Source organism: Salmo salar, chromosome ssa29 (assembly GCF_905237065.1).
Source record: "Salmo salar chromosome ssa29, Ssal_v3.1, whole genome shotgun sequence".
Classification (NCBI taxonomy): Eukaryota; Metazoa; Chordata; class Actinopteri; order Salmoniformes; family Salmonidae; genus Salmo; species Salmo salar.
In genome coordinates, this window is record NC_059470.1 from 12,080,001 (window position 1) to 12,106,129 (window position 26,129).

Below are 26,129 nucleotides of genomic sequence, written 5' to 3' on the forward strand. Positions count from 1 at the left end.
TTGTTTATTAATCAGAAACAGCTGCAAAGTTATTCCTCTTAAGGACTGAGATGAGCCAAACAGCCGTGGGTCCACAGAGCCATGGAGCAAATAAAAATAGGGGGTGCATTGGATAATTTGTCAATTTCTACTCTTTTTTTAGATAGTCTGTAATATATATATATTTATATGACCAGTTTCTAAATGGTAGCGTGAAACTCGCTCCCCCCCAGTCATCCAAAGATGAATGGTTTTGACCACTAAAGTTTTGCTTCACTACACGCTCCACTGCTTTGACTGATGTAACGTTAGCTAGAAACCACAAGTGTCTATCCAGATAATGAAAAGTCACCCGCGAAAGAAAATTCAAGGAATTTTTACAGGGCCCTTGGTAATTATTGGGACAGAGAAGCATTTTTTTCTTCTTTTGGCTCTATACTCCAAATGTTTTGATTTGAAATCATGCAATGACTATAAGGTTAAAGTGCATACTGCTTTAATTTGACCTATGAGAAGACACAAATAAACTGGTGCCCTAAAATGGTTCCCCTATGGCATCTCTCAAGAACCCTATATTTGGTTCCAACTTACACCTTTACATTTAAGAGTGTGGGATTGATACATCCATTTGTATAGTTGCAAACTAGCCATTGATTCTTGAAGAACCGCTTTGTTTGAATCCCAGAATTTCCCCTTTAAGTGTAATTATGTGTAATTATGTGTTTGGACAGAAGACCATTATCTGATTACCAGGCAGACCTCCAACATCGAACAGAAGATGAGAGATTAAAAGATCAGGAGAGGATCTTAATCCCATATCAGATGTTGACTCTCCTGAGAATCTGACTGCGTCCCAAATGGCACCCTATTCCCTATATGGGTTCTGGTCCAAAAGGTTGACTTTTGGGATGCACCCTAGGAGTTAAGACTGAGGGGACTGACTGGGTACTGTAGTTAAACAGAATTGAAGGCCACTTTACTTGGTGATGGTGCCGTCGATGTCAGAGATGATGACTTTGTCATCCCAGTTCCACAGGTAGATGGTGCCCTCGCAGCGACACGTCCCCTGGTACTGGGTGGTGATGCTAAAAGTGACGTCATTAGGCCCCTCCCTCAGCTTCAGACTGACCTATGAGAAGACACAAATAAACTGGAGAGAGTGACATGGTCACTGGAGAGAGTGACATGGTTTCCAAAATCACTGCTGGGCACTGACAGGTGCTAACAAACAGAGTTGGACTGAGGGTGCACTTGCCCTCAATAGCCCTCAATTGCGCTGCCCATTCTCTCACAGAAGCTATGAGGGTAAGGATGCAAATATGTGCCCTCTATCCAACTCTATGTGCCAATATCACTTTATAGGATTGAAATAATATCACTTTATAAGTCATAAGCTCTTTACTATCTGGTCAGACGAGAGGCGGAGAGACTTCATGTAGGAGTGCGAGCCAGTTGGTGCAGGTAGCTCTGTGTGCACGTGCTCAGTAGGTGCCACTGTGTTGAGCTCTTTCGATTCTTCATCGCTGGAGGAGTCTTCTGCTGCTTTCTGCCTGCATGTCAAATAACAACCTCAGGTCAACATCAGACTTCCTAAAAAGAGTATAAGATTAAACTAATGTGAGTAAAGATTAGGGGAGTGAGTAGTTACTCTGAACATATAACGAGAGGAATGACGCTTCTCTCGACATCAGTTATTAAAATGAACATCCAGCGTTTGTATATGCTGCCGCTAGATGGCAGTATCCCAACACTGAATTGTCACCAAGCTTCATTTACTGCTGAAAGACAAAACACTGATGAGACTCCTAAACAGGGTCCCTCATGCATGTTCTCAGGGGCAATTCCTATGAATCATTGTTTTTCCAGGGCTAATCTAGTTTCCCATTGGTTGGTGTCATGAATAATATGGGTGAGGCGGGTGACATCACTGTGTGAATAATTGGGCTTCCCCTTGTGAAACAACGCCAGGGAGGGGTGGTGGGGGACAGACAGGGTGAGACAGGGTGGTGCTAAGCTGACTCACTGTGGCACTGCTGGAATCTGTTGATCGAGGACAGGGCTCTCTGTGTCTCTGTGTTGGGACTCGTGTCTGTCCATCTTGGCCTCTGAAGACTGGAGAGCGGAGCAGACAACATTAATCACCCGTTAATGAAACGTCATCATGTAAACACTGACTGTATACGGCCTAATGTTTTTCCTTGATTAATAGCGGAATTACTGCCCATTTATTAAATGAAAACATCCTTCCTAAGATTATGCAGTACAATTAGCACATGGTTCTCCTCACTCTGATTTGCTTAAGCTATTTTACAATGGAAATGCAAATCCAATGGGATTCACATGGGAACTATTTTCTGCCCACACAAACAAAGAGTCATGAGGAAAGAGAGGGTGAAAATCACAGACCATCTGTTTAAGGTGACAAATGACAGCATCAGGAAAGCAGTTCTGCTAGGTTTGATTTCATTATGGGTACTACAGAGTATCAATACCAGTGGACCTAAAGCGTACTGCAAAAACACCCGTTTGTCCCAAATGGCACCCTATTCCCTATATCAGGGGTACCTAATAATTCATTGTAGCCACCTGGTGTCCCAGGTCTAAAACAGTCCCTGATTGGAGGGGAACAATGAAAAAACACAGTGTAACTGGCTTTGAGGTCCAGAGTTGAGTTTGAGAGCCCTATATAGTGCACTACTTTTGTGCACAGCCTTATTGGATCGAAGTAGTACACCGTATAAGGAATAGGCTACCATTTGGGATGCAGTCCCTACCTGTTTGACACTGCTTTTCCTCCAGAACCACCAGCGGCCGGACTTCTTAGGCATCTTCTCTTTCACCCATGCCTCCTCTGTGGCCTTATATACACATGAAGTATTTATGAGTACATGCACAGAATGCTGAAGTTCTAACATACATTAATAATGCATAACATGTGATCTACCTTGGGCAGGTTCTTCTGGAAAGCTTGCATACTTAGTATCAATGGAGCTGCCAATGTCCAGTTGTAATATCTGTAAAAATAATAATACAAAATATATATATGCCTTCAGAAAGTATTCATTTCCCTTGACTAATTCCACATTTTGTTGTTTTACAGCCTGAATTCTCATTAATCTACACACAATACCCTATGACAAAGCGGAAACGTTTATTTTTATTTTTTAAAACTTTTTAACACAATTTTGTCACGAATTTAGTGATATCCAATTGGTAGTTACAGTCTTGTCCCATCGCTGGAACTCCTGTACAGACTCGGGAGAGGTGAAGGTCGAGAGGCATGCGTCCTCCGAAACACGACCCTGCCAAGCAGCACTGCTTCTTGACACATTGCTCGCTTAACCTGGAAGCCAGCGGCGCCAATGTGTCAGAGGAAACGGCTGCGCCACTCGAGAGGCGGAAAACTGTTTTTAGAAATGTTTTCAAATGTATTGAAAATGAAATACAGAAATATCACATTTACATAAGTATTCGCACCCCTGAGTCAATACATGTTAGAATCACTTTTGGCAGCAATTATAGCTGTGAGTCTTTCTGAGTAAGTCTCTAAGAGCTTTGCACATCTGGATTGTACAATACTTACACATTATTCTTTGAAAGATTCTTCAAGCTCTGTCAAGTTGGTTGTTGATCATTGCTAGACTGTCATTTTCAAGTCTTGCCATAGATTTTCAAGACGATTTAAGTCAAAACTGTAAGTAGGCCACTCAGAAACATTCAACGTCGTTTTAGTAAGCAACTCCAATGTATATTTGGCCTTGTGTTTTAGGTTATTGTCCTGCTGAATGGTGAATTTTCCTCCTAGTGTCCGTTGGAAAGCAGACTGATGCAGGTTTTCCTCAAGGATTTTGCCTGTACTTGGCGCTAATCTGTTTCTTTTTATCCTAAAAAACTCCCTAGTCCTTGCCGATACACATAACAAGATGCAGCCACTACCATGCTTGAAAATATGAATGGTACTCAGTGATGTGTTGTGTTGGATTTGCCCCAAAAACTTTGTATTCAGGACATAAAGTTAATTTCTTTGCCACATATTTTTCAGTTTTACTTTAGTGCTTTATTGCAAACAGGATGCATGTTTTGGAATATTTTATTATGTACAGGCTTCCTTCTTTTCACTCTGTTAATTAGGTTAGTATTGTGGAGTAACCACAATGTTGCTGATCCATCCTCAGTTCTCATATCACTGCCATTAAACTCTGTAACTGTTTTAAAGTCACCATTGGCCTGCTGTTGAAATTCCTCAGCGGTGTCCTTCCTCTCCGGTAACTGAGTTAGGAAGGACGGCTGTATGTTTGTAGTGACTGGGTGTATTGTAGTGACTGGTTGTGGCTCAGTTGGTAGAGCGTGGTGCTTAGAACGCCAGGGTTGTGGGTCCAATTCCCACAGGGGGCCAGTAAAAAGAAGTATGACAATGTATGCACTCACTACTGTGAGTCGTTATGTATAAGAGCGTCTGCTAAATGACAATCATTTGTATGTATTAATACAATTTCCAAAGTGTAATTAATAACTTCACCATGCTCAAAGGAATATTCAATGTTTGCTTTTCTATATTTTTACCCATCTACCAATACTTGGAATTCTTTGCGAGGAATTGGAAAACCTCCCTGGTCTTTGTGGTTGAATCTGTGTTTGAAATTCACTGCTTGACTGAGGAACCTTACAGATAATTTTATGTGTGGGGTACAGAGATATGGTAGTCATTCAAAAATCATGTTAAACAATGTTATTGCACACAGAGTGAGTCCATGCAACTTATTCTCAGAGGACCTGAGCCCTAGGACCATGCCTCAGGACTACCTGGCATGATGACTCCTTGTTGTCCCCAGTCCAGCTGGCCGTGCTGCAGCTCCAGTTTCAACTGTTCTGCCTGCGGCTATGGAGCCATGACCTGTTCACTGTGATTACTATTATTTGACCATGCTGGTCATTTATGAACAATTGAACATCTTGGCCATGTTCTGTTATAATCTCCACCCGGCACAGCCAGAAGAGGACTGGCCACCCCTCATAGCCTGGTTCCTCTCTATGTTTCTTCCTAGGTTTTGGCCTTTCTAGGGAGTTTTTCCTAGCCACCGTGCTTCTACACCTGCATTGTGTGCTGTTTGGGGTTTTAGGCTGGGTTTCTGTACAGCACTTTGAGATATCAGCTGACGTAAGAAGGGCTATAGAAATACATTTGATTTGATTATGTGACTTTTTAAGCACATTTTTACTCCTGAATTTATTTAGGCTTGCCATAACAAAGTGGTTGATATGCTGGAGCAGCGGTCCCGTGTGGCTCAGTTGGTAGAGCATGGTGTTTGCAACGCCAGGGTTGTGGGTTCGATTCCCACGGGGGACCAGTACGGGGAAAAAATGTATGAAATGTATGCATTCACTACTGTAAGTCGCTCTGGATAAGAGCGTCTGCTAAAATGTAAAAATGTAGACATGTCAGTTTTTCATTTTTTATTAATTTGCAAAAACATAATTCCACTTTGACATTATGAGGTATTGTGTTTAGGCGAGTGACGCAAAATCTCAATTTAATCCATTTTAAATTCAGACTGTAAATTTGGAAAAGGTCAAGGGGTGTGAATACTTTCTGAAGGAACTGTATAATAATATAATTGTGATTAGTTCAAGGAAATCTACAAATTGTGATCTTCTGTTCAAAATGTCAGTCTAAGAATTAGTATGATGCAGTAATATGAATTAGTATGAGTAGGATGGCTGAACGACTCACCGGTTTGAAATTCTAACCACCAAATTGGGATTGTCGATGATTGCTGGATTTTCAGCAAATTCATGATATGTGATGATGTGCTCCATGAATTTCTCTGCAATAAAAGTATCAGAGCATTTGCATCTTCAAGGTATTCTAATCTGCTCATCATTATAGCATATCTATTGTCATATAATATAACACATTATTACTTGTGGCATTGTGAGTAACAGTGTACTAGTTAGTTATTTGCATACTTATCAAAGTGAAGTCCTAGGTTGTGTCCCAAATGGCACCCTATTCCCTACAGTGCCTGGTCAAAAGTAGTGCACTATATAGGAAATAGGGTGCAATTTAGGACACACCCCTAGTCACTATAATATAACACTTACATACAGTAGGACACCTTACCTTTGGAGATTTCAGAGTTCTCTCCGACCCCTCCACAGAGAGACAGGGTGATGTCTGGTAGATCCCCAGCCGAGTCAGACAGACACTCTGTCCCGCTGTCGGCCGCGGCACTGCCCACAGACTGGGGAGACTGGGACCCATCGCACCGGCCAACCTCTACCCAGTGCTTAGGGATGGTCTCCGACTCACTGCAACACACAGACACAACCACAAACTGGTCAGTCACTGCAACACAACCCTATGGGCCCTGGCCAAAAGTAGTGTGTTATAAAGGGAATAGGGTGCCTATAAAGGGAAAAGGGCTTCAATACATGGGATGAAAGGCATGATGAGGTACCTCTTGGGAGCTAAGTAGCGCGCGACGATGTCAGGCTCCATAGCGTTCAGGTCGTCCAGGTAGATATCCTCAGGCCCCTGGTGCTGACTCCTCTTCCTCACACCTTCGTCACACACAGACGAATAATCAGAATTCACTTAAACCATTCACAGCCCCATTCAGCCTGAGTGTACCCTAAATGGTCCCTAGTGCATTACTTTTGACCAGCTCTCTGGACAAAAATAGTGCACTATAGAAAATAGCCTGCCATTTGAAACGCAGGCTGAGAGAGTGGCAAGTGAGAACTTCCCAGACCTCACAGAGCAAAGCACATCCTTCATGTTAGCGTTCTCTGACACACTGCTCTACCAAACACTGTCCGGGTGTAGTCAATAACACTGTCTGAACCCTTAAGGCTCGCGCACATAGCACCGAATGTGGATCAAATTTTTGTCTGCTGATCGTTCAGCGCACTGTGTTTTAGGGACCACCAGCTGTAGACCTTTGACTGATGACATTATCACACAATTCTACATGTACAATTGGTGTACACTCGCAAATTTAGGCAGGCACTCTGTTCAGAGGTTCTAAGTACTCTCGGCCGGGTCATTCCTACTACGATGTGTCTTTTCTGTCCCCAGGAAATATAATTTCTTATTTAGTGTAAAATGTGGATTCCAAAAGGCTTTACCTTAAAAATAACTAAATATGGATCTTGAAAGGGAATTATATCAATTTTTAACACTTTTTTTCAGCGAATGTAGGTCGTTTTTGCCATGTTCCCGGTTATTATTCATCAACTTCCACAAGAAATATAAGCCATAAAATTATAAATGATAAAATACTTAAATCTTTCTTCACTGTTCGATAGTCCTAGTTAAATTCTCTCTCATCAATGTTTTCTTTTCATGATGTTTGTATTTATTATTTTATTTTAGATTTTCTGTTTGTCCCTGATATCACTTTCCGCCCTGTTAGTTTATTCCTACAATGACACAGCATTCAGGAAGAGTCATAATTTCTTTGGTGGGAAAACAATGGTGCAAGGCTAAATAAATATAAAACACTCAGTTTTATCTATTTGTCCATGTTTCATGTCGTTAGTCTGTATGTCCCACTCGTACATTTTCACCCTGTTAGGCAAAATTACAGAGAAAATTAACCTAATTATTATTATTATTATAATTTTTTTTTAAATATGTTTGATAGAGATGTTGAAATCCTGCTCACCATTATGCTAGCTCAATCTTGCTCACTCATAGAGCTATGGCTAATTTAGGCTCCAAATATCCATCCTGTTATTTTCTACCCTGTTAGGATTATGCACTTTAGAATTATGTACCAGGTAACAGGTTGGAAAATGCACCTAAAATATGTTGCCCCAATATATTTTCTGAAAGTCAAACATGTCCTTTTTCTGATATGCGGTCTGGTAGGAATGACCCGGCCAGCACATGCTATTGGTGTGTCTGAGGCCTTACTCATGACTAAGCCATTTCCTCTCTGTTGCCGTCAGACCATTCTGTAGTGATAGAGCTATGAGGTACTTAAAATAAAGGACATAAAACATCATATAGGGGACATAAAACATCAAATAGAGGACATAAAAGTCATGTAAAGCATTTGTTCATACTAGCTGTCATTAACTACAGAGGGCTATGGAATGCCATCATCCGGCACATTGTGCTGCCATAAGCAAGTAAGCCAAAATCCTTATAAAAGGCCTTAAGTCATGTGTTATACTTGATCAATAAGCTATTTATATAAACCGTCTATGCATACTTTCGGTTGCTATTTACAGCACAATTAGTACCTCTCCTCTTGGAGGGGGAGTCAGTCTTGGAGCCGATGGACCCCAGGTCCCCAGCCATGCAACTGGCCCCATCGGCAGTAGAGGCCGGTGGGCTGGAATCAAGCACTCTGGGAGGAGTGGAAGTCCAAGGGCCCCTCCGTTCAGGCATGGACGGGATACAGAGGTCTGGATTGGGCTCCGACGTTAGAGCACCTGGTTCTGGTTTGAGGGGACACGGTTCAGGTTGGGGTGGGCAATGGTCATGAATAGGTTTGGGGGGATGATGGGGTTCAGATAGAGGGTCGGGTGGGTGGTGTTTGGAGCTGAGGAGGGTATTTTGTTTGGGGGTCCGGGGCTCTGGTTTGACAATGGCAGGTCCACACACCGGGTCCAGAGAGGTGTGCAGGCCCCCAGCCTCCACCTCCATGGCCTCAGAGCTGAGGATGACCCTGAAGTGTGTGCTCTCTGACGGGGTGATAGTCATCGTCTTAGGCAGCTCCGAGGGCTCTTTCTTACTGACCTGGACAAGAGTCAATACGAAATCAGTTTGGCATGTTTCCATCGCTATATAAGGAATGGAGTGCCATTTGAAACGCAAGATCTAGGCCTTACCCTGGTGGATTCTGGGAACTCTCCCCAGGACCACTGCATGTGTGATTCTGCTCTGAGCATGCTCTCTGATAACTTCACCATCAGCTCCGAGTCGCTCTTTGGAGACATGGGCTCTGACAGGGATCTTGGTGATCTGTTACAATCGAGAAAACAGCACAACACATACACAACATGTATTCACAGCTCCACAGGGCTATTCTATCAATGTTCTGCTACCATTTTAATTAATATCTACCTAAGCTGAGATTCAATCCAAGGTGTGTTATAGAGCAATACACAGGACATCTGACTTTGCGCCTTTTAAGATAACTGAAGCTTGAGCCGACGTCAGGGACATAACCTTCAAAATAAAAGGCTAATTGACGGCTGTCCAGTGTACTGCTTTATAACACATCTTAGATCAGTGCTCTCCAACCATGTTCCTGGAGAACTACCCTCCTGTAAGTTTTCTATCGAACCCTAGTTGATACTAACCTGATTCAGCTTATTAACCAGCTAATTATTAGAATCAGGAGTGCTAGATTAACTAGAGTTTCTTTTTTGTTAAGTCCTAAGGAAATAAAAATCTTCCTAATGATCCTGACTGTTTGCATGATCTGTGTAAACATTTGAATAGGAAGTTATTGACTGAGTGACTGAGTGAGGGGGTCATACCTGTGACTGTCGCCGGGAGACCAGTCTCCATCAGAGAAGGGGTAGCTGTCCAAGGAGTGGAGGGTGGGGTTCTGCCTGTGTTCCACTGTGTCCTTCACTGTAGAGAACAAGGGGGCCCTGAGGGAATGAAGAATATCCCCCATTGACCACAGTGTTAACACTCCCTATCCTCTACACACACTGTGCTGAGCAGACCCACCCAGATCCAACCTGAGTGTACCCATGGAGTCATTGAGCTCCCGTCAGCCCCCTCTGTCTGTCCCATTAGCTGGGGGGAGGGGGGGGTGTCAGCGTCTAGGGGCAACTTCACCCTACTCCTCTGTCCATTTACCTGCCGTTGTTTTGTGTACCGTGCTCCTCGTCTGAGCTCAGTTCACAGACCTCCTCACCACCAGCAGTGGAGGCCTGTTGCTCCTCTTTCCGGGGGTCTGCTTTGTGCTTCTTCCTACGTCTCTTCTTCTTCTTCCCTGCTGTGGTGCTGGGGGGAAGGAGGGGGGTGGAGGAGGAGGCTGGGTTTTGTGAGTCCCCCTGTGGCGGCTGCAGCCCACCCTCCAGGCCCGACTCCCCAGCTCTGGACTCTCTGCCCCTCCCCAGAGCCTCCTCTGTGGGGATGGGTGACGTCACAAGGTGGGCAGGGATTATCTCCTGGGTCGGGGTGACAAAGAGACGACGAGTCACAACAAGATCACGTTATAGACGACGTCCCCAATGGCACCCTATCCCCTACATGGTGCACTACTTTTGCTCAAAAGAAGTGCACGTTTTAGGCAATAGGGAGCCATTTGGGACACATGCACAGTCAGTAATAAGCTGTGTCAATAGTGGTTGTCATGAAACCGATAAAAAAAATCTCACATTATGCTGCTCGGTTTCCTGAACAAAGAAGGCCTCTCCGTTGTCCCCCAGCTTCATGTGCAACTCCACTGGTTCTCCATTGATCTCAATGTCAATCTGCAGAGGGAAAGGACAGGTCAGGCATCCATTTACGGAGGAACTCTGGGGCCATATGTATCAAGCATGACTAGGAATGCTGATTTAGGATCAGTTTTGCCCATGGACAGGGGGGCACTCCTACTCCAAGAAGCTTGATACATACAGCCTTTATAATAACCAAGGCATTTATACTGAACAAAAATATTAAAATGCAACATGCAACAATTTCAAAGATTTTACCGAGTTAGAGTTCATATAAGGAAATCAGTAAATTGAAACAAATTCATCTGGTGTGACCACCATTTGCCTCATGTAGCATGACACATCTGATCAGGCTGTTGATTGTGGTCTGTGGAATGTTGTCCCACTCCTCTTCAATGCTGTGAAACTGGAACACGCTGTCGTACACGTCGATCCAAAGCATCCCAAACTTGCTCAACGGGTGACATGTCTGTTGAGGCCATGGAAGAACTGGTACATCTTCAGCTTCCAGGAATTGTGCAGAGATCCTTGCAACATGGGGCTGTGTATTATCATGCTGAACTACACTGCTGCTACTCGCTGTTTATTATCTATGCATAGTCACTTTACAAATTACCTTGACTAACCTGTACCCCCGCACATTGACTCGGTACTGCTACCCCCTGTATATAGCCTCCTATTGTTATGTACATTTATTGTGTTACTCTTTGATTGATTAGATTTTTTTTACTTGAGTTTATTTAGTAAATGTTTTATTAACTCTATTTCTTGAACTGCATTGTTGGTTAAGGGCTTGTAAGTAAGCATTTCACGGTAAGGTCTACACCTGTTGTATTCGGCGCATGTGACAAATAACATTTGATTTGATTTGAAACATGAGGTGATGGCGGCGGATGAATGGCATGACAATGGGCCTCAGGATCTCGCCACAGTATTTCTGGGCATTCAAATTGCCATTGATAAAATACAATTGTGTTTGCTGTCCGTAGCTTATGGCTGCCCATACCATAACCCCCAACGCCACCATGGGGCACTCTGTTCACAATGTTGACATCAGCAAACCGCTCGCCCACACGATGCCAAACACGTGGTCTGCGGTTGTGAGGCCAGTTGGACGTACAGCCAAATTCTCTAAAACAATGTTGGAGGCGGCTTGTGGTAGAGAAAAGAATACTCAATTCTCTAGCAACAGCTCCGGTGGACAATCCTGCAGTCAGCATGCCAATTGCACACTCCCTCAAAACTTAAGACATTTGTGGCATTGTGTTGTGTGACAAAACTGCACATTTTAGTGGCCTTTTATTGTTTCAGCACAAGGTGCACCTGTGTAATAATCATGTTGTTTAATCAGCTTCTTGATATGCCACACCTGTCAGGTGGATGGATTATCTTGGCAAAGGAGAAATGCTCACTGACAGGGATTTAAACCCAAAAAATTATATTAAGTTAAATATACTTTTTGTCCATACGGAACATTTCTGGGATGTTTTATTTCAGCTCATGAAACATGGGACCAACACTTTACGTGTTGCGTTTATATTTTTGTTCAGCGTATAAACAGTTCGCTCACAATGTTCAGCACCAGTCAAAAGTTTAGACATACCTACTCATTCAAGGGTTTTTCTTGATTTTTACTATTTTCTACATTGTAGAATACTAGTGAAGACTTCAAAAATATGAAATAACACATATGGAATCATGTAGTAAAATACATTTTATATTTGAGATTCTTCAAAGTAGCCACCCTTTTCCTTGATGACAGATTTGCACACTCTTGGCATTCTCTTAACCAGCTTCATGCGGTAGTCACCTGGAATACATTTTTATTAACAGGTGTGCCTTGTTAAAAGTCAATTTGGGGAATTTCTTTCCTTCTTAATGTGTTTGAGCCAATCAGTTGTGTTGTGACAATGTAGGGATGGCCCTATTTGGTTTTAGACAGCTCAAATAAGCAAAGAGAAACGACAGTCCATCATTACTTTAAGACATGAAGGTCAGTCAATGAGGAACATTTGAAGAACTTTTAAAGTTTCTTCAAGTGCAGTCGCAAAAACCATCAAGCGCTATGACGAAACTGACTCTCATAAGGACCGCTCATAACTGCACCTCAGATTGCAGCCCAAATAAATGCTTCACAGAGTTCAAGTAACAGACACATCTCAACATTAACTGTTCAAATGAGACTGAGTGAATCAGGCCTTCATGGTCTAATTGCTGCAAAAAAAACACTACTAAAGGACAACAGTAAGAAGAGAATTGCATAGGCCAAGAAACATGAGCAATGGACATTAGACCGGTAGAAATCTGTCCTTTGGTCTGATGAGTCCAAATTTGAGATTTTTGGTTCCAACTGCCGTGTCTTTGGAGATGCAGAGTATGTGAACGGACGATCTCCGAATGTGTGGTTCCCACATTGAAGGAGGTGTGATGGTGCTTTGCTGGTGACACTGTCAGTGATTTACTTAGAATTCAAGGCACACTTAACCAGCATGGCTACCACAGCATTCTGCAGTGACACGCCATCCCATCTGGTTTGCATTTAGTGGGACTATCATTTTTTTTCCAACAGGACAATGACCCAAAACACACCTCCAGGCCGTGTAAGGGCTAGTTGACCAAGAAGGAGAGTGATGGAGTGTCGCATCAGATGACCGGGCCTCCACAATCACCCGACCTCAACCCAATTGAGATGGTTTGGGATGAGTTAGACCGCAGAGTAAAGGTAAAGAAGCCAACAAGTGCTCAGCATATGTGGGAACTCCTTCAAGACTGTTGGAAAAGCATTCCTCATGAAGCTGGTTGAGAGAATGCTAAGAGTGTGCAAAGCTGTCATCAAAGCAAAGGATGGCTACTTTGAAGAATATTAAATATATTTTGATTTGATTAACAGTCTTTTGGTTACTACATGATTCCATATGTGTTATTTCATAGTTTTGATGTCTTCACTATTATTCTACAATGTAGAAAATAGTAAAAATAAAGAAAAACCCTTGAATGAGTAGGTGTCCAAACTTTTGACTGGTAATGTATTAGTGTTTAATTCAGCAAGACCACTGTAAATACTGAACATACTTATTATTGTGTGCTTGCATGCACAAAACAACAATGTGCTGTATGTAGACTAACACCATGATATGGTTAATGAATGCAAACTGGGCAAGATGATTACCTGCTTGCAGTCTTGCGTTTACACAGGCAGCCCAATTCAGATTTTTTTTCTGAAAAACATTGATGTGAAAAGAACTTATGTGATTGGTCAAAAGACAATTAGTGGAAAAAACATCATAATTGGGCTGCCTGATGCCCCCATAGGGCTCTGGTCAAAAGAAATGCACTATGTAGGAAATAGGATGCCACTTGGGACACAGACAAAGCGATAATGGTCTGTTTCAGTAAAGGAATAAAATGTTAAATGTTTTATGTAAAGGATGAAAAACATGTATGTCCATCAATAATACAACCAGTGAAGTAGCTATATGAGTTTGCAAAGGATCTTATAAAAGATAGCCTCATCACCAAATCAATTGCCTGATGCTGGGTCAATCCTCCCACACTGTTACGTTGTATTCCTCTCTGTAATGTATCAAGGCCATCTCTCCTCCGCTATGCAGAGGAATATCTAAAACTGTGTTGCCATAGTGACTGAGGCGAGCGGTAGCAGTAGGGGCACAGTAGGGGTGGTACTCCTGTCTGTGTCCCAAATGACACCCTATTACCTATCTAGTTCACTACTTTTGACCAGATCCCTGGTCAAAAGCAGTACACTAAATAGTGAATCGGGTGCCATTTGAGATGCAGCCCCAGTGTCTCGGGGATGATGAGCTGGGCTGGTCGTCCTCTCCCCATTCACTCTCAATTGCTCTCTCAGAAGGACTTCTTAATACCTGGATCTGTGTCAGGCAGCAGCACTTCCACACGGCAACATGAAAGGGCCCTAATTACACGTCAGTAATGGATGTGATAGAAAAAACTAATGGAACCATGTCATACTAAACTACCATTACAGACCTAGACAAAGGTTTTCAGCATCCTTCCATTTGCCAGAGATGATGCGGAATACAGCAGGAAGGTGTAAGAAAGATTCTGGGCAGGCAGCACGTAGCCTATCGGTTAAGAGCGTTGGACCAGGAACTGAAAGGTCACTGGTTTGAATTCCCAAGCCGGCTAGGTGAAAACTGTGTCGATGTGCCCTTGAGCAAGGTACTTGACCCTAGTTGCTCTGGATAAGAGCTTCTGATAAAAATGTAAAATGGGTGGGTTTAGCTCTGGGAATTTCTTCACTGGGGTTACAAAATTCCATTAACTTTCTCAAAATTCCCAGGTTCTTCAGAAATCCTGGTTGGAGGATTCTGTATTTCCTGCTTATTCCTTCCTAACTCCAGGAACCTTAAATGTTTTGCTAAATGATCAGAATTTTTCAACCCATACCTACCTATCGCCGCAAGCGTTTTGGTCTGGAAATATTAGAAGGCCGCCTGTTGGCCGCAGTGACAAAATTGTTGGTTCTCAAAGATGATCTTATTAAAAAATATATATGTCCATTATCTTTTCTATGTAATTTATATCTGGTTTTAGTCATTTATGTTTACACTGAAAATGTTTTTACATCCTGAAAATATTTTTCTAAATAATGTATTTTTTTTTTTTTTACTGTTTAGACATAGGCTGCATGAAAAAAATATTTTTCTATGCAGAAAAAACCTTGACCTCTCTTTTCCAAATATCCCCCGAACTCACCACTTTCTCCTTGGAGCGCAGCACTCCCAGTTTCCCGAAGCGTACATGGAAGGGGGAGCAGTGGAAGGTCCCATCAGGCTGTCTGACCACCACCACGTCGATGCAGCCTGACAGTGTAGCCTGGTTAATGCCCTTATACAGCTCCTTCACCGTCACCAACACCTGGCCTGCCAGCTGGCCCACGTAGTTCATGGTGTCTACCTGTGGATAACACACACACAAACCAAAACCAAATGTAAAACTTAAATATCACATTTACATAAGTATTCAGACCCTTTACTCAGTACTTTGTTGAAGCACCTTTGGCAGCGATTACAGCATCGAGTGTTCTTGGGTACGACGCTACAAGCGTGGCACACCTGTATTTGGGGAGTTTCTCACTTCTTTTACAACAGCTCTACTCACTTCCTTTACAACAGCTCTGCACAACTCTGTGAAGTGCAAGTAGTACTGTATGAATGCCCTGACTTCTGTTGAGGCCCTTCTTGCACTGACTTCTGCTGACTTCTGGCCAATGCAGAGTTGGATTGACCATGCGCCTAGATGCACAATGCACTACTCTCTCCCGTGCACATTCATTGCTTCTTAACTTCATTGTGTGATTTTTTTTTTAGGATAGATCAGCTTTAATATTGCAGATAGATTGTAGCTTCCATCAATGTAATTGTCTGCATCACTTCCAATCCCCAATATAAATTTTTTGCAAATATATATATATATATTTATTTTTTTGCAAAAAAAAAAATATATATATATACTGCTCAAAAAAATAAAGGGAACACTTAATAAACAACACATCCTAGATCTGAATGAAATAAATCATCTTATTAAATACTTTTTTCTTTACATAGTTGAATGTGCTGACAACAAAATCACACAAAAATAATCAATGGAAATCCAATTTATCAACCCATGGAGGTCTGGATTTGGAGTCACACTCAAAATTAAAGTTGAAAACCACACTACAGGCTGATCCAACTTTGATGTAATGTCCTTAAAACAAGTCAAAATGAGGCTCAGTAGTGTGTGTGGCCTCCACGTGCCTGTATGACCTCCCTACAACGCCTGGGCTTGCTCCTGATGAGGTGGCGGATGGTCTCCTGAGGGATCTCCTCCCAGACCTGGACGAAAGCATCCGCCAACTCCTGGACAGTCTGTGGTGTAATGTGGCATTGGTGGATGGAGCGAGACATGATGTCCCAGATGTGCTCAATTGGATTCAGGTCTGGGAAACGGGCGGGCCATTCCATAGCATCAATGCCTTCCTCTTGCAGGAACTGCTGACACACTCCAGCCACATGAGGTCTAGCATTGTCTTGCATTAGGAGGAACCCAGGGCCAACCGCACCAGCATATGGTCTCACAAGGGGTCTGAGGATCTCATCTCGGTACCTAATGGCAGTCAGGCTACCTCTGGCGAGCACATGGAGGGCTGTGCGGCCCCCCAAAGAAATGCCACCCCACACCATGACTGACCCACCGCCAAACCGGTCATGCTGGAGGATGTTGCAGGCAGCAGAACGTTCTCCACGGGCGTCTCCAGACTCTGTCACGTCTGTCACATGTGCTCAGTGTGAACCTGCTTTCATCTGTGAAGAGCACAGGGCGCCAGTGGCGAATTTGCCAATCTTGGTGTTCTCTGGCAAATGCCAAACGTCCTGCACGGTGTTGGGCTGTAAGCGCAACCCCCACCTGTGGACGTCGGGCCCTCATACCACCCTCATGGAGTCTGTTTCTGACCGTTTGAGCAGACACATGCACATTTGTGGCCTGCTGGAGGTAATTTTGCAGGGCTCTGGCAGTGCTTCTCCTGCTCCTCCTTGCACAAAGGCGGAGGTAGCGGTCCTGCTGCTGGGTTGTTGCCCTCCTACGGCCTCCTCCACGTCTCCTGATGTACTGGCCTGTCTCCTGGTAGCGCCTCCATGCTCTGGACACTACGCTGACAGACACAGCAAACCTTCTTGCCACAGCTCGCATTGATGTGCCATCCTGGATGAGCTGCACTACCTGAGCCACTTGTGTGGGTTGTAGACTCCGTCTCATGTAGACTCCGACTCCGTCTCATGCTACCACTCATGCACCGCCTGCATTCAAAAGTGACCAAAACATCAGCCAGGAAGCATAGGAACTGAGAAGTGGTCTGTGGTCCCCACCTGCAGAATCACTCCTTTATTGGGGGTGTCTTGCTAATTGCCTATAATTTCCACCTGTTGTCTATTCCATTTGCACAACAGCATGTGAAATTTATTGTCAATCAGTGTTGCTTCCTAAGTGGACAGTTTGATTTCACAGAAGTGTGATTGACTTGGAGTTACATTGTGTTGTTTAAGTGTTCCCTTTATTTTTTTGAGCAGTATATATATATATATATATATATATACATACATACACACACACGCATACATACAAATACATACATATCTTTTTTCATATATATATTTATTTAATTACTCTCCAACTCTACCAGCCCTCCCCCAATTGGATCAAACTAGTGAAAAACAACGCTTAGGCCTGTATTTCCAGCTTATACATACTATATACATTTTACGGACACAGTCTATTTTACAATAGTTTTATTTTGTTTGTTTTTAACTCTATTTTTAATTTCTATTTGCCATATCTTTCAAACTGTGCTCTTTCAAAAAAGTTCTTAACCTACAGTTTTTATGTTTTATGGGCACAGTATGATTTACATTAGTTATCTTGTTGTTACTAGTTGTTATTAGTGCCAACCTTCAGCTCCATTCAACCCCTCCCATCTATCACTTAACACCATCCATATTGGATTTCTATTTGCCATTTCTTTTTCAACTGTACTGTGATGTTTCACAAGAGTTCTGAACCTTTCTATTCTCATCATTTCTACAGATTGTAAATTGAAAATACATTTTTTGCTAAAAGTATTATTATATTATTGATCGATTGACTATGACTTTTTAGATCACCCAGTAGTGCTATCTGCAGAGTTGGCTCCAGGTAAATATTGCAATTCTTCAGCCATTCCTGGACTTGTGACCAAAAACAGGCTACATGTGGACAGTACCAAAACAAATGATCTAATGATTCTGTCTCTTCGCAGCAAAATATCTAATAAACAGATATGCCGATAGTGGACAACCTTGTTTTACTCCTCTTGATAGTTGAAAACTTTTGAGAAGTATCCATTATTTACTATTTTACACCTAGGGTTAATATAAATGATTTAAAAACATTTTATAAGAGATTCTCCAAAATTGAAATGTTCCAGGTATTTATATATAAACTCCAGACGTACTTTATCAAAAGCCTTTTCAAAGTCAGCTATGAAGAGCAGGCCTGGTTTTCCAGATTTGAAATGGTGTTCTAATGTTTCCAGTACTTGCCTTATATTATCTCCAATGTATCGTCCATGTAAAAAACCTGTCTGATTAGAATGAATAATGTCCAACAATCCTTTTTAATTCAATGCGTTATACATTTAGCTAGAATTTTAGCGTCACAACACTGAAGCGTAAGGGCCCTCCAATTTTTTAAATGTACTGGACCTTTATATTTCCCACTTGTATCCTGTTTCAGTAAAAATGAAATCAGACCTTGTTGAGTGTCTGATAATCTACCATTTACACAGGAGTGGTTAAAACATGCTAATAACGGTTATCTGAGTATATCAAAAAAGTTTGGTATACCTCAACTGGTATGCCATCCAGCCCTTGAGTTTTCCCGGACTTAAAGGCTTTAATCGCATCAAGAAGTTTCTCTTCTGTAATTTCACCTCCACATGAGTCTTTCTGTACGACTGTTAATTTTACATTATTAACAGAAAAAAAATCCATACGATTAGCTTCGGTTAGAGGAGATGAGGAGACTGAAACGAAAACATATGCTTAAAGTACTTTGCTTCCTCTTTCAAAATATTATTTAGTGAATCATCATTTGTAACAAGTTTCAGGAAATTATTTTTGGTAGCATTTATGTTGAAGATTAAAAAAGTATTGTGCATTTTCCCCCATGTTCCATCCAGTTTGCTTTATTATTATAAGATATTACACTTGATCTTTCTTGAAAAAGTTCCATCATTTACTTCAGTTTCTCCTCTAACTTATTCTGAGCCTCTATGGTACAGTTTTTATTGCTATCTATCTATTCTGTTAGACCTTCTATTTCCTTTGTTAGTATGGACTCCTTTGACTTAAATTACTTTTGTTTTAGAGATAAGTACTGAATTGCATGGCCTCTGAAGGCACATTTAAAAGGGTCCCATACAATAAGCGGATTTGCTGTACCTATGTTATGTCAGAAAAATTCAGTTGTAAATTCCTTTGTCCTAGATAAAAACAAGTTATCATCCAACAGGCTTTGATTACATTTCCAATATCTTAGCCCACGTGGAAATTCAGTAAGAGTAATGTATTATGCCAATTATCTGATGGTCCGACCGCATTCTATCCCCTATCAACACTTTTTTCAATTTTGTTGACAAGAAGAATGACATAAGAAAGAAGTCAAGACAACAAGCTTGATTAAGCCTCCGCCATGTATATCACACTAGGACAGGCTATTTAAGCCTCCATATATCCACTAGTTCCAATATATCCATGACATTCATGATTTCCTTAAGAGCATGAGGGTGAAAGTTTGTAGTGTGATTTCCTTTATGGTCCATCGACGTATTTAAAACAGTATTATAATCTCCCACCATAATAACAGAGACTTGTATTACTTGCAGGGTTGATAATTTATTATACACTACCGTTCAAAAATTTGGGGTCACTTAGAAATGTCCTTGTTTTTGAAAGAAAATCACATTTTTTGTCCATTAAAATAACTTTAAATTGATCAGAAATACAGTGTAGACATTGTTAATGTTGTAAATGATGATTGTAGCTCGAAACGGCAGATTTTTTATGGAATATCTACATAGGTGTACAGAGGCCCATTATCAGCAACCATCACTCCTGTGTTCCAATGGCACGTTGTGTTAGCTAATCCAAGGTTATCATTTTAAAAGGCTAATTGATCATTAGAAAACCCTTTTGCAATTATGTTAGCACGGCTGGAAACTGTTGTTCTGTTGCTCAAAATGGCCAGAAACAAAGACCTTTCTTCTGAAACTCGTCAGTCTATTCTAGTTCTGAGAAATGAAGGCTATTCCAGAGTTCCTCTGTCCAGTGTCTGTGTACTTTTGCCCATCTTAATCTATTCTTTGTATTGGCCAGTCTGAGATATATATTTTTCTTTGAAACTCTGCATAGAAGGCCAGCATCCCGGAGTCGCCTCTTCACTGTTGACGTTGAGACTGTTGTTTTGCGGGTACTATTTAATGAAGCTGCCAGTTGAGGACTTGTGAGGCATCTGTTTCTCAAACTAGACACGCTAATGTACTTGTCCTCTTGCTCAGTTGTGCACCGGGGCCTCCCACTCCTCTTTCTATTCTGGTTAGGGCCAGTTTGCGCTGTTCTGTAAAGGGAGTAGCACACAGCTTTGTACGAGATCTTCAGTTTCTTGGCAATTTCTCGCATGGAATAGCCTTCATTTCTCAGAACAAGAATAGACTGAGTTTCAGAAGAAAGATCTTTGTTTCTGGCCATTTTGAGCCTGTAATTGAACCCACAAGTGCTGATGCTCCAGATACTGAACTAGTCTAAAGAAGGCCAGTTTTATTGCTTCTTTAATCAGAACAGTTTCCAGCTGTGCTAACATAATTGCAAAAGGGTTTTCTAATGATCAATTAGCCTTTTAAAATTATAAACTTGGATTAGCTAACACAACATGCCATTGGAACACAGGAGTGATGGTTGCTGATAATGGGCCTCTGTACGCCTACGTAGATATTCAATTTTTTTTTAAATCAGCCATTTCGAGCTACAATAGTCATTTACAACAATAACAATGTCTACACTGTATTTCTGATCAATTTGATGTTACTTTAATGGACCAAAAATGTGCTTTTCTTTCAAAAACAAGGACATTTCTAAGTGACCCCAAACTTTTGAACGGTAGTATATATATTGTCAAAGAAGCGTGGCTCATCATTATTTGGTCCGTAAAGGATAATGAGCCATATCTGTATATTTAAAACCATCCATCTACCTTGCGGATCTGTTTGGACAATTTGCACATTCGGATCAAAATTACTGTTAATTAATATCATCACCCCTTTTGAGTTTCTTTGCCCATGGGAGAAGTATATTTCACCCCCTCAGTCCATTCCACACAACTTCATCTAATATTGTTGAATGAGTTTCCTGTAAACAATAGATATTATTTTCCTTCTCTTTGAGCCAGGTAAATATTGTTATTCTTTATCTGCTAAGTCATTACAATTATAACTGGCTATACTTAATTCACCATTAACCATAACAAGTTAAATAATCTATTTATCATAATATATGTTTGTAAATTTACCATTAAAAAGTACCATTGTGTGAATTGTTTGCGTTTGATTGTTATTGTATATCAATTCCCCATTAGATGTATCACCAGTAGTACATTTACCGTTAATTCCTATAATTTCTAATCTACAATATTTGTTCATTTGGTTTCGGTCATTTCCTTTAATGCATTCAATATTATTATTATTCCAGTCTTCCTGTTCTCATTGTCGGAGTGGACACATTGTTTGTAGAGTGCACAACCTACGTTACACTTGTGAGAAACAAGTTCTGGTTTATTGAATTATATTTATGAGTTCTGTCAATTTAGTAATTGTCTTTAGTTTGGAACACTCCTGTCAATGTTGAGTAAGGACGCACACACATAGAAGTAGGCCTATAGTCTGTAGGCATATAAATGTGCCCATTTGGGGATCTGATAGTATTTCTGATTGGCTTAACGCACCAGCACTATTTTTATTTATTTTATTTAACCTTTATTTAACTAGGCAAGTCAGTTAACAACAAATTCTTATTTAAAATGACGGCCTATCCTGGCCAAACCCTAACCCAGACGACGCTGGGCCAATTGTGCGCCGCCCTATCGAACTCCCAATCACGACCGGTTGTGATACAGCCTGAAATCTAACCAGAGTCTGTAGTGACGCCTCTAGCACTGAGATGCAGTGCCTTAGACTGCTGTGCCACTTGGGAGCCCACTAATGACATGTGGAGCTTCTCAAAGGAATGTTTTCTTCATCTCAAACAGCAAGCAAACAAAGTCTGTTTTTACATCCATGGAGAATTCCAATAGTTTCTCAATGTAATTGAAAAATCTTTCCAGCTCTCTCCCTTTCGATAACCACTCAGCGTGAAAGGGGAAAATGTCATGCTCTGATCCAGTGGAGACATCATAAAATAGGCTTCTTATCAGTGCTTGACTTGGACTGAAATAGGTTATGGTACTCATTTTGGGTGCTAGTACTGTTTATATTTAGATGCAGGAGCTCCACAATACTTTTGAACTAATATTGTATAAGAGGAACAGGAGCTCAAGCAGTAGAACATTTAAGGTGTCGGTACTCAGCTCTGGTGAGCTCCTGCCCAAGTCAAGCACTGCTTCTTATCCCTTGCGCAAATAGGCTACAGCTGTGTCTGTCCCGAGTTCACTGGAGCAGAAAACTTCTTGAGCCGGACCCAAGTTAATAGTTAATACAATGTTTCAAATTCATATGCAGACAGGCCATGTGTAGCCAATGTGATTTATAGGATATTTATTTTTATCAGGATATTTTCTACTTGCAGGCTGCAATGTTTTTATTTGTTGGCTTATGTAGGATATTTTTACATAGTTGGCAATGGCAATAGAAGTTACTTTTTAGGTTCGTATCATTTTCATAACTAATCATAATTTTGATTAACCACATGACAATGATTTTGAGATATGAAGATGTTATTATAAATTAAATGAAACTGTTTCACAAAAATGTGCATATGAAAACCATAACTGGCATACAGATTGGTAGAAATGGCAAGCTAAATTGGCATTCCACATAAGAAAGGTTGCCGACTCCTTGTGTAGCCTATTACCGGCAATTTCAGGAGAGTAGGATAATGACAGAATCTGCGAAAGATAGCAGGAGTTGGATGAGAATAGGTGGGTCTTCTGGTTATCTAGATCTCTGGTGCCCTCTTGAGGCATCAAACCGTAAGCTTAAAGCATCAGACAAGCTCATGCTTTGATCCTTCGATGTCGGCTCTTCCTATCATTGTGAAGCAGAATTCTAGTTTTATTAAAACACATATGGTGTGTTGTGATGGCCGCTCCCTGCTCGGTCTACTGGGTTTTGCTGTGCTTACTTCCTGCAGGAGATTGGTGGGCGGAGTATGAGACGTAGGCGGAGCTGGAAGTGAAAGCTCAGCTGTGGCATGTGGAAAAATACACGTTTAAAAATTCTGAGCAATCGATTGGTCGAAAGAACAGACGACTTTCAGTCTACAAAGATTTTTTTGTTTGTTGGGGACAGTGTAAATTTCTATCCATATACATTTTCTCTAGTACACTTATAATTGGTACATTGGCCTTATTAAGGAAATTGTCTATATCTTTCTATTAACTTTTTTTCAGGTTGATACAGTTTGTGATAAATTGTTATAAAGAGTTCATTTTAGAAGGCTACATTGTTAGGCTACCATCTTGGGTTTTAATGCTGTGGATGGTACCGTTCCTCCTCCTCTTTCTTAAAATTTGCCAAGCAATCATTTTCCCCACAATTTCACCTTGCTCAACATATTGTGGTTTGGATTTCAGGGCAGAAATCTCTGCAGAGCGGGTGTTTATTATGTATATTCAAGCTTCAAAGTGTTAAAATTCATGGATTTTCTGTTTTAGTATTTCTAATTCTTTATGGGTCTTTTTCTTATGTGAAGAGTAAGACATGATACAACCTGTCATATGCTTTAAGAGCTTCCCAGACAACAGTTAGGCATACTTAATTATCCACACTGAACAAAAATATAAACGCAACATGTAAGCTGAAATAAAAGATCACAGAAATGTTCCATACGCACAAAACGCGTATTTCTTCGATGCCAAGATAATCCTTCCACCTGACAGGTGTGGCATATCAAAAAGCCGATTAAACAGCATTATCATTACACAGGTGCACCTTGTGCTGGGGACAATAAAAGGCCACTCTAAAATGTGCAGTTTTGTCACACAACACAATGCCACAGATGTCTCAAGTTTTGAGGGAGCATGCAATTAGCAAGCTGACTACAGGAATGTCCACCAGAGCTGTTGCCAGAGAATTGAATGTTCATTTCTCTACCATTTTAGAGAATTTGGCAGTGCGTCCAACCAGCCCCATTGTGGCAGTGGGGTTATGGTATGGGCAGGCATAAGCTACGGACAACGAACTTATCGACTGAAATTTGAAAGCACAGATATTGTGAGGAGATCCTGAGGCCCATTTTCGTGCCATTCATCCGCCGCCATCACCTCACTATTCCTGGAAGCTGAAAATCTCCATACTCACCAGACATGTCACCCATTGAACATGTTTGGGGTGCTCTAGATCGACGTGCACGACAGCGTGTTCCAGTTCCCGCCAATATCCAGAAACTTCGCACAGCCATTGAAAAGGAGTGGGACAACATCCCAAAGTCCACAATCAACAGCCTGATCAACTCTATGCGAAGGACGTGTCGTGCTGCATGAGGCAAATGGTGGTCACACCAGATACTGACTGATTTTTTTTTAAAGGTATCGGTGACTAACAGATGTGTTACCAGTCATGTGAAATCCATAGATTAGGGCCTAAAAAATGTATTTCAATTTACTGATTTCCTTTATGAACTGAAAAAAATATATAAACGCAACAATTTCAACGATTTTACTGAGTGTAAAATCGTTGAAATTGTTGCGTTTATATATTTTTTTCAGTATGCATTTATTTCCAAAAACATGTCTACCTAGGAATTGAGTAGGCTTGGGCGGTATACCTTATATACCGGGCTATTTGGAAATAGCCACGGGATGGTTTTTCAATACAGTCAATATCATTGAAACTATTTCTTTAAAGTTGTTCTATACATGTTAATATTTGTAGCTCCTTTAGTAAATACCTGCAGTCAACTTGTGCAATACGTTTGAAGATAAAGCAGATTGCGTTCTTCATTTCACCTGTCACATAATGAATTTACAATGAAAAAGCAACGTCTTCTTTGAAAAAACACTGCATGTCCATCATCTGTTTATTATAGAAATAATGTAGCCAGCTACATTTCCCAATGTTTTTCTTCAAGTTAATCTTGCATTTTACCGGAGAAAAGTAGATTGACTACACCAAGAAAAGTATAGGATAAAAGTAACTACACATCGGTCAGAGCGCTGTCTGCTGATTGAATGCCATTGGTGAATTCTCATCCTGCGTGTAAAACGAAGATTTCTGCGTTAATGCGACCCCTAAATGTAACTTTCTAGTTATCTAGGTAAATGGCCTATGTTGTCTAAATGATGCGAAATATCTTTTCAATAGCAAAAAATAAAGCTGTTGGACCAAAACCGAAAGTAAAAGGCTCAAGCGCAAGTCATTCAAAACAAATCTTCGCCCTCCACCGCATCCCATTTCTCCATAACATGGCGGAGACTCGCGCTTGAGCCTTTTACTTTTGGTATTGGTCCGAAAGTATCACTGCGATTTAGATGGTACAATGATTCCCTACACTATTCATTGCTTGTTTGAGCGAACAGTGTAGAATGTTAGCAACCAGGAGTTGATTGAGCGATTTCCACTACATCACCCAGCCACAAAGTCAGAACAGCTATCCCATTTTGACAACAGAAAAAAATGGCGAATATCACAACCAATCCACACTGGTGGATAAGTAATACTGTGAAACACTACGAATTCACTATTACTGCAGATATATTCTGGAATGTTTTTGAAATTACAATGCCAAAAAAATCTAAAATAGCCTATGTGTAGCACCTTTAAAGAAAAGTTTACAATAACAAAGTAAATTCTTAAATATGTGTTGAGGGTAACAGGTAGATTCACTTTCAGTTGGATGTTTATATCGCCACAGTTCACATAGATCCATCTCTTGGATGTTGGGGTTTAATACCTTAGACATGTTAGCAAGAATATA

General features: G+C 41.1%; 1 protein-coding gene across 6 annotated transcripts in view; it reads right to left on the minus strand.

Annotated features, from left to right (window-relative positions):
* lpin2 (lipin 2) overlaps positions 1 to 26,129 on the minus strand; it is a 47,255-nt gene that overhangs the window by 3,259 nt on the left and 17,867 nt on the right. For 4 of the 6 annotated variants that reach the window (XR_006762694.1, XM_014180775.2, XM_014180774.2 and 1 more), the window contains exons 2-15: positions 15,127 to 15,327; positions 10,330 to 10,425; positions 9,806 to 10,119; positions 9,475 to 9,591; positions 8,821 to 8,953; positions 8,230 to 8,728; positions 6,438 to 6,540; positions 6,101 to 6,288; positions 5,711 to 5,804; positions 2,924 to 2,993; positions 2,754 to 2,837; positions 2,003 to 2,091; positions 1,382 to 1,529; positions 960 to 1,108 (exon numbers count right to left, since the gene is read on the minus strand). Coding sequence is in view for 5 of the 6 variants with exons in the window: in XM_014180773.2 (XP_014036248.2) it covers positions 960 to 1,108; positions 1,382 to 1,529; positions 2,003 to 2,091; positions 2,754 to 2,837; positions 2,924 to 2,993; positions 5,711 to 5,804; positions 6,101 to 6,288; positions 6,438 to 6,540; positions 8,230 to 8,728; positions 8,821 to 8,953; positions 9,475 to 9,591; positions 9,806 to 10,119; positions 10,330 to 10,425; positions 15,127 to 15,327 (2,285 nt within the window). In the remaining variant the exon portion in view is untranslated. Of the gene's footprint in view, positions 1 to 959; positions 1,109 to 1,381; positions 1,530 to 2,002; positions 2,092 to 2,753; positions 2,838 to 2,923; positions 2,994 to 5,710; positions 5,805 to 6,100; positions 6,289 to 6,437; positions 6,541 to 8,229; positions 8,729 to 8,820; positions 8,954 to 9,474; positions 9,592 to 9,805; positions 10,120 to 10,329; positions 10,426 to 13,558; positions 13,608 to 15,126; positions 15,328 to 25,103; positions 25,508 to 26,129 lie in introns of those variants that run through there. The other 2 variants (XM_045710670.1, XM_014180776.2) reach the window with 2 other exon arrangements.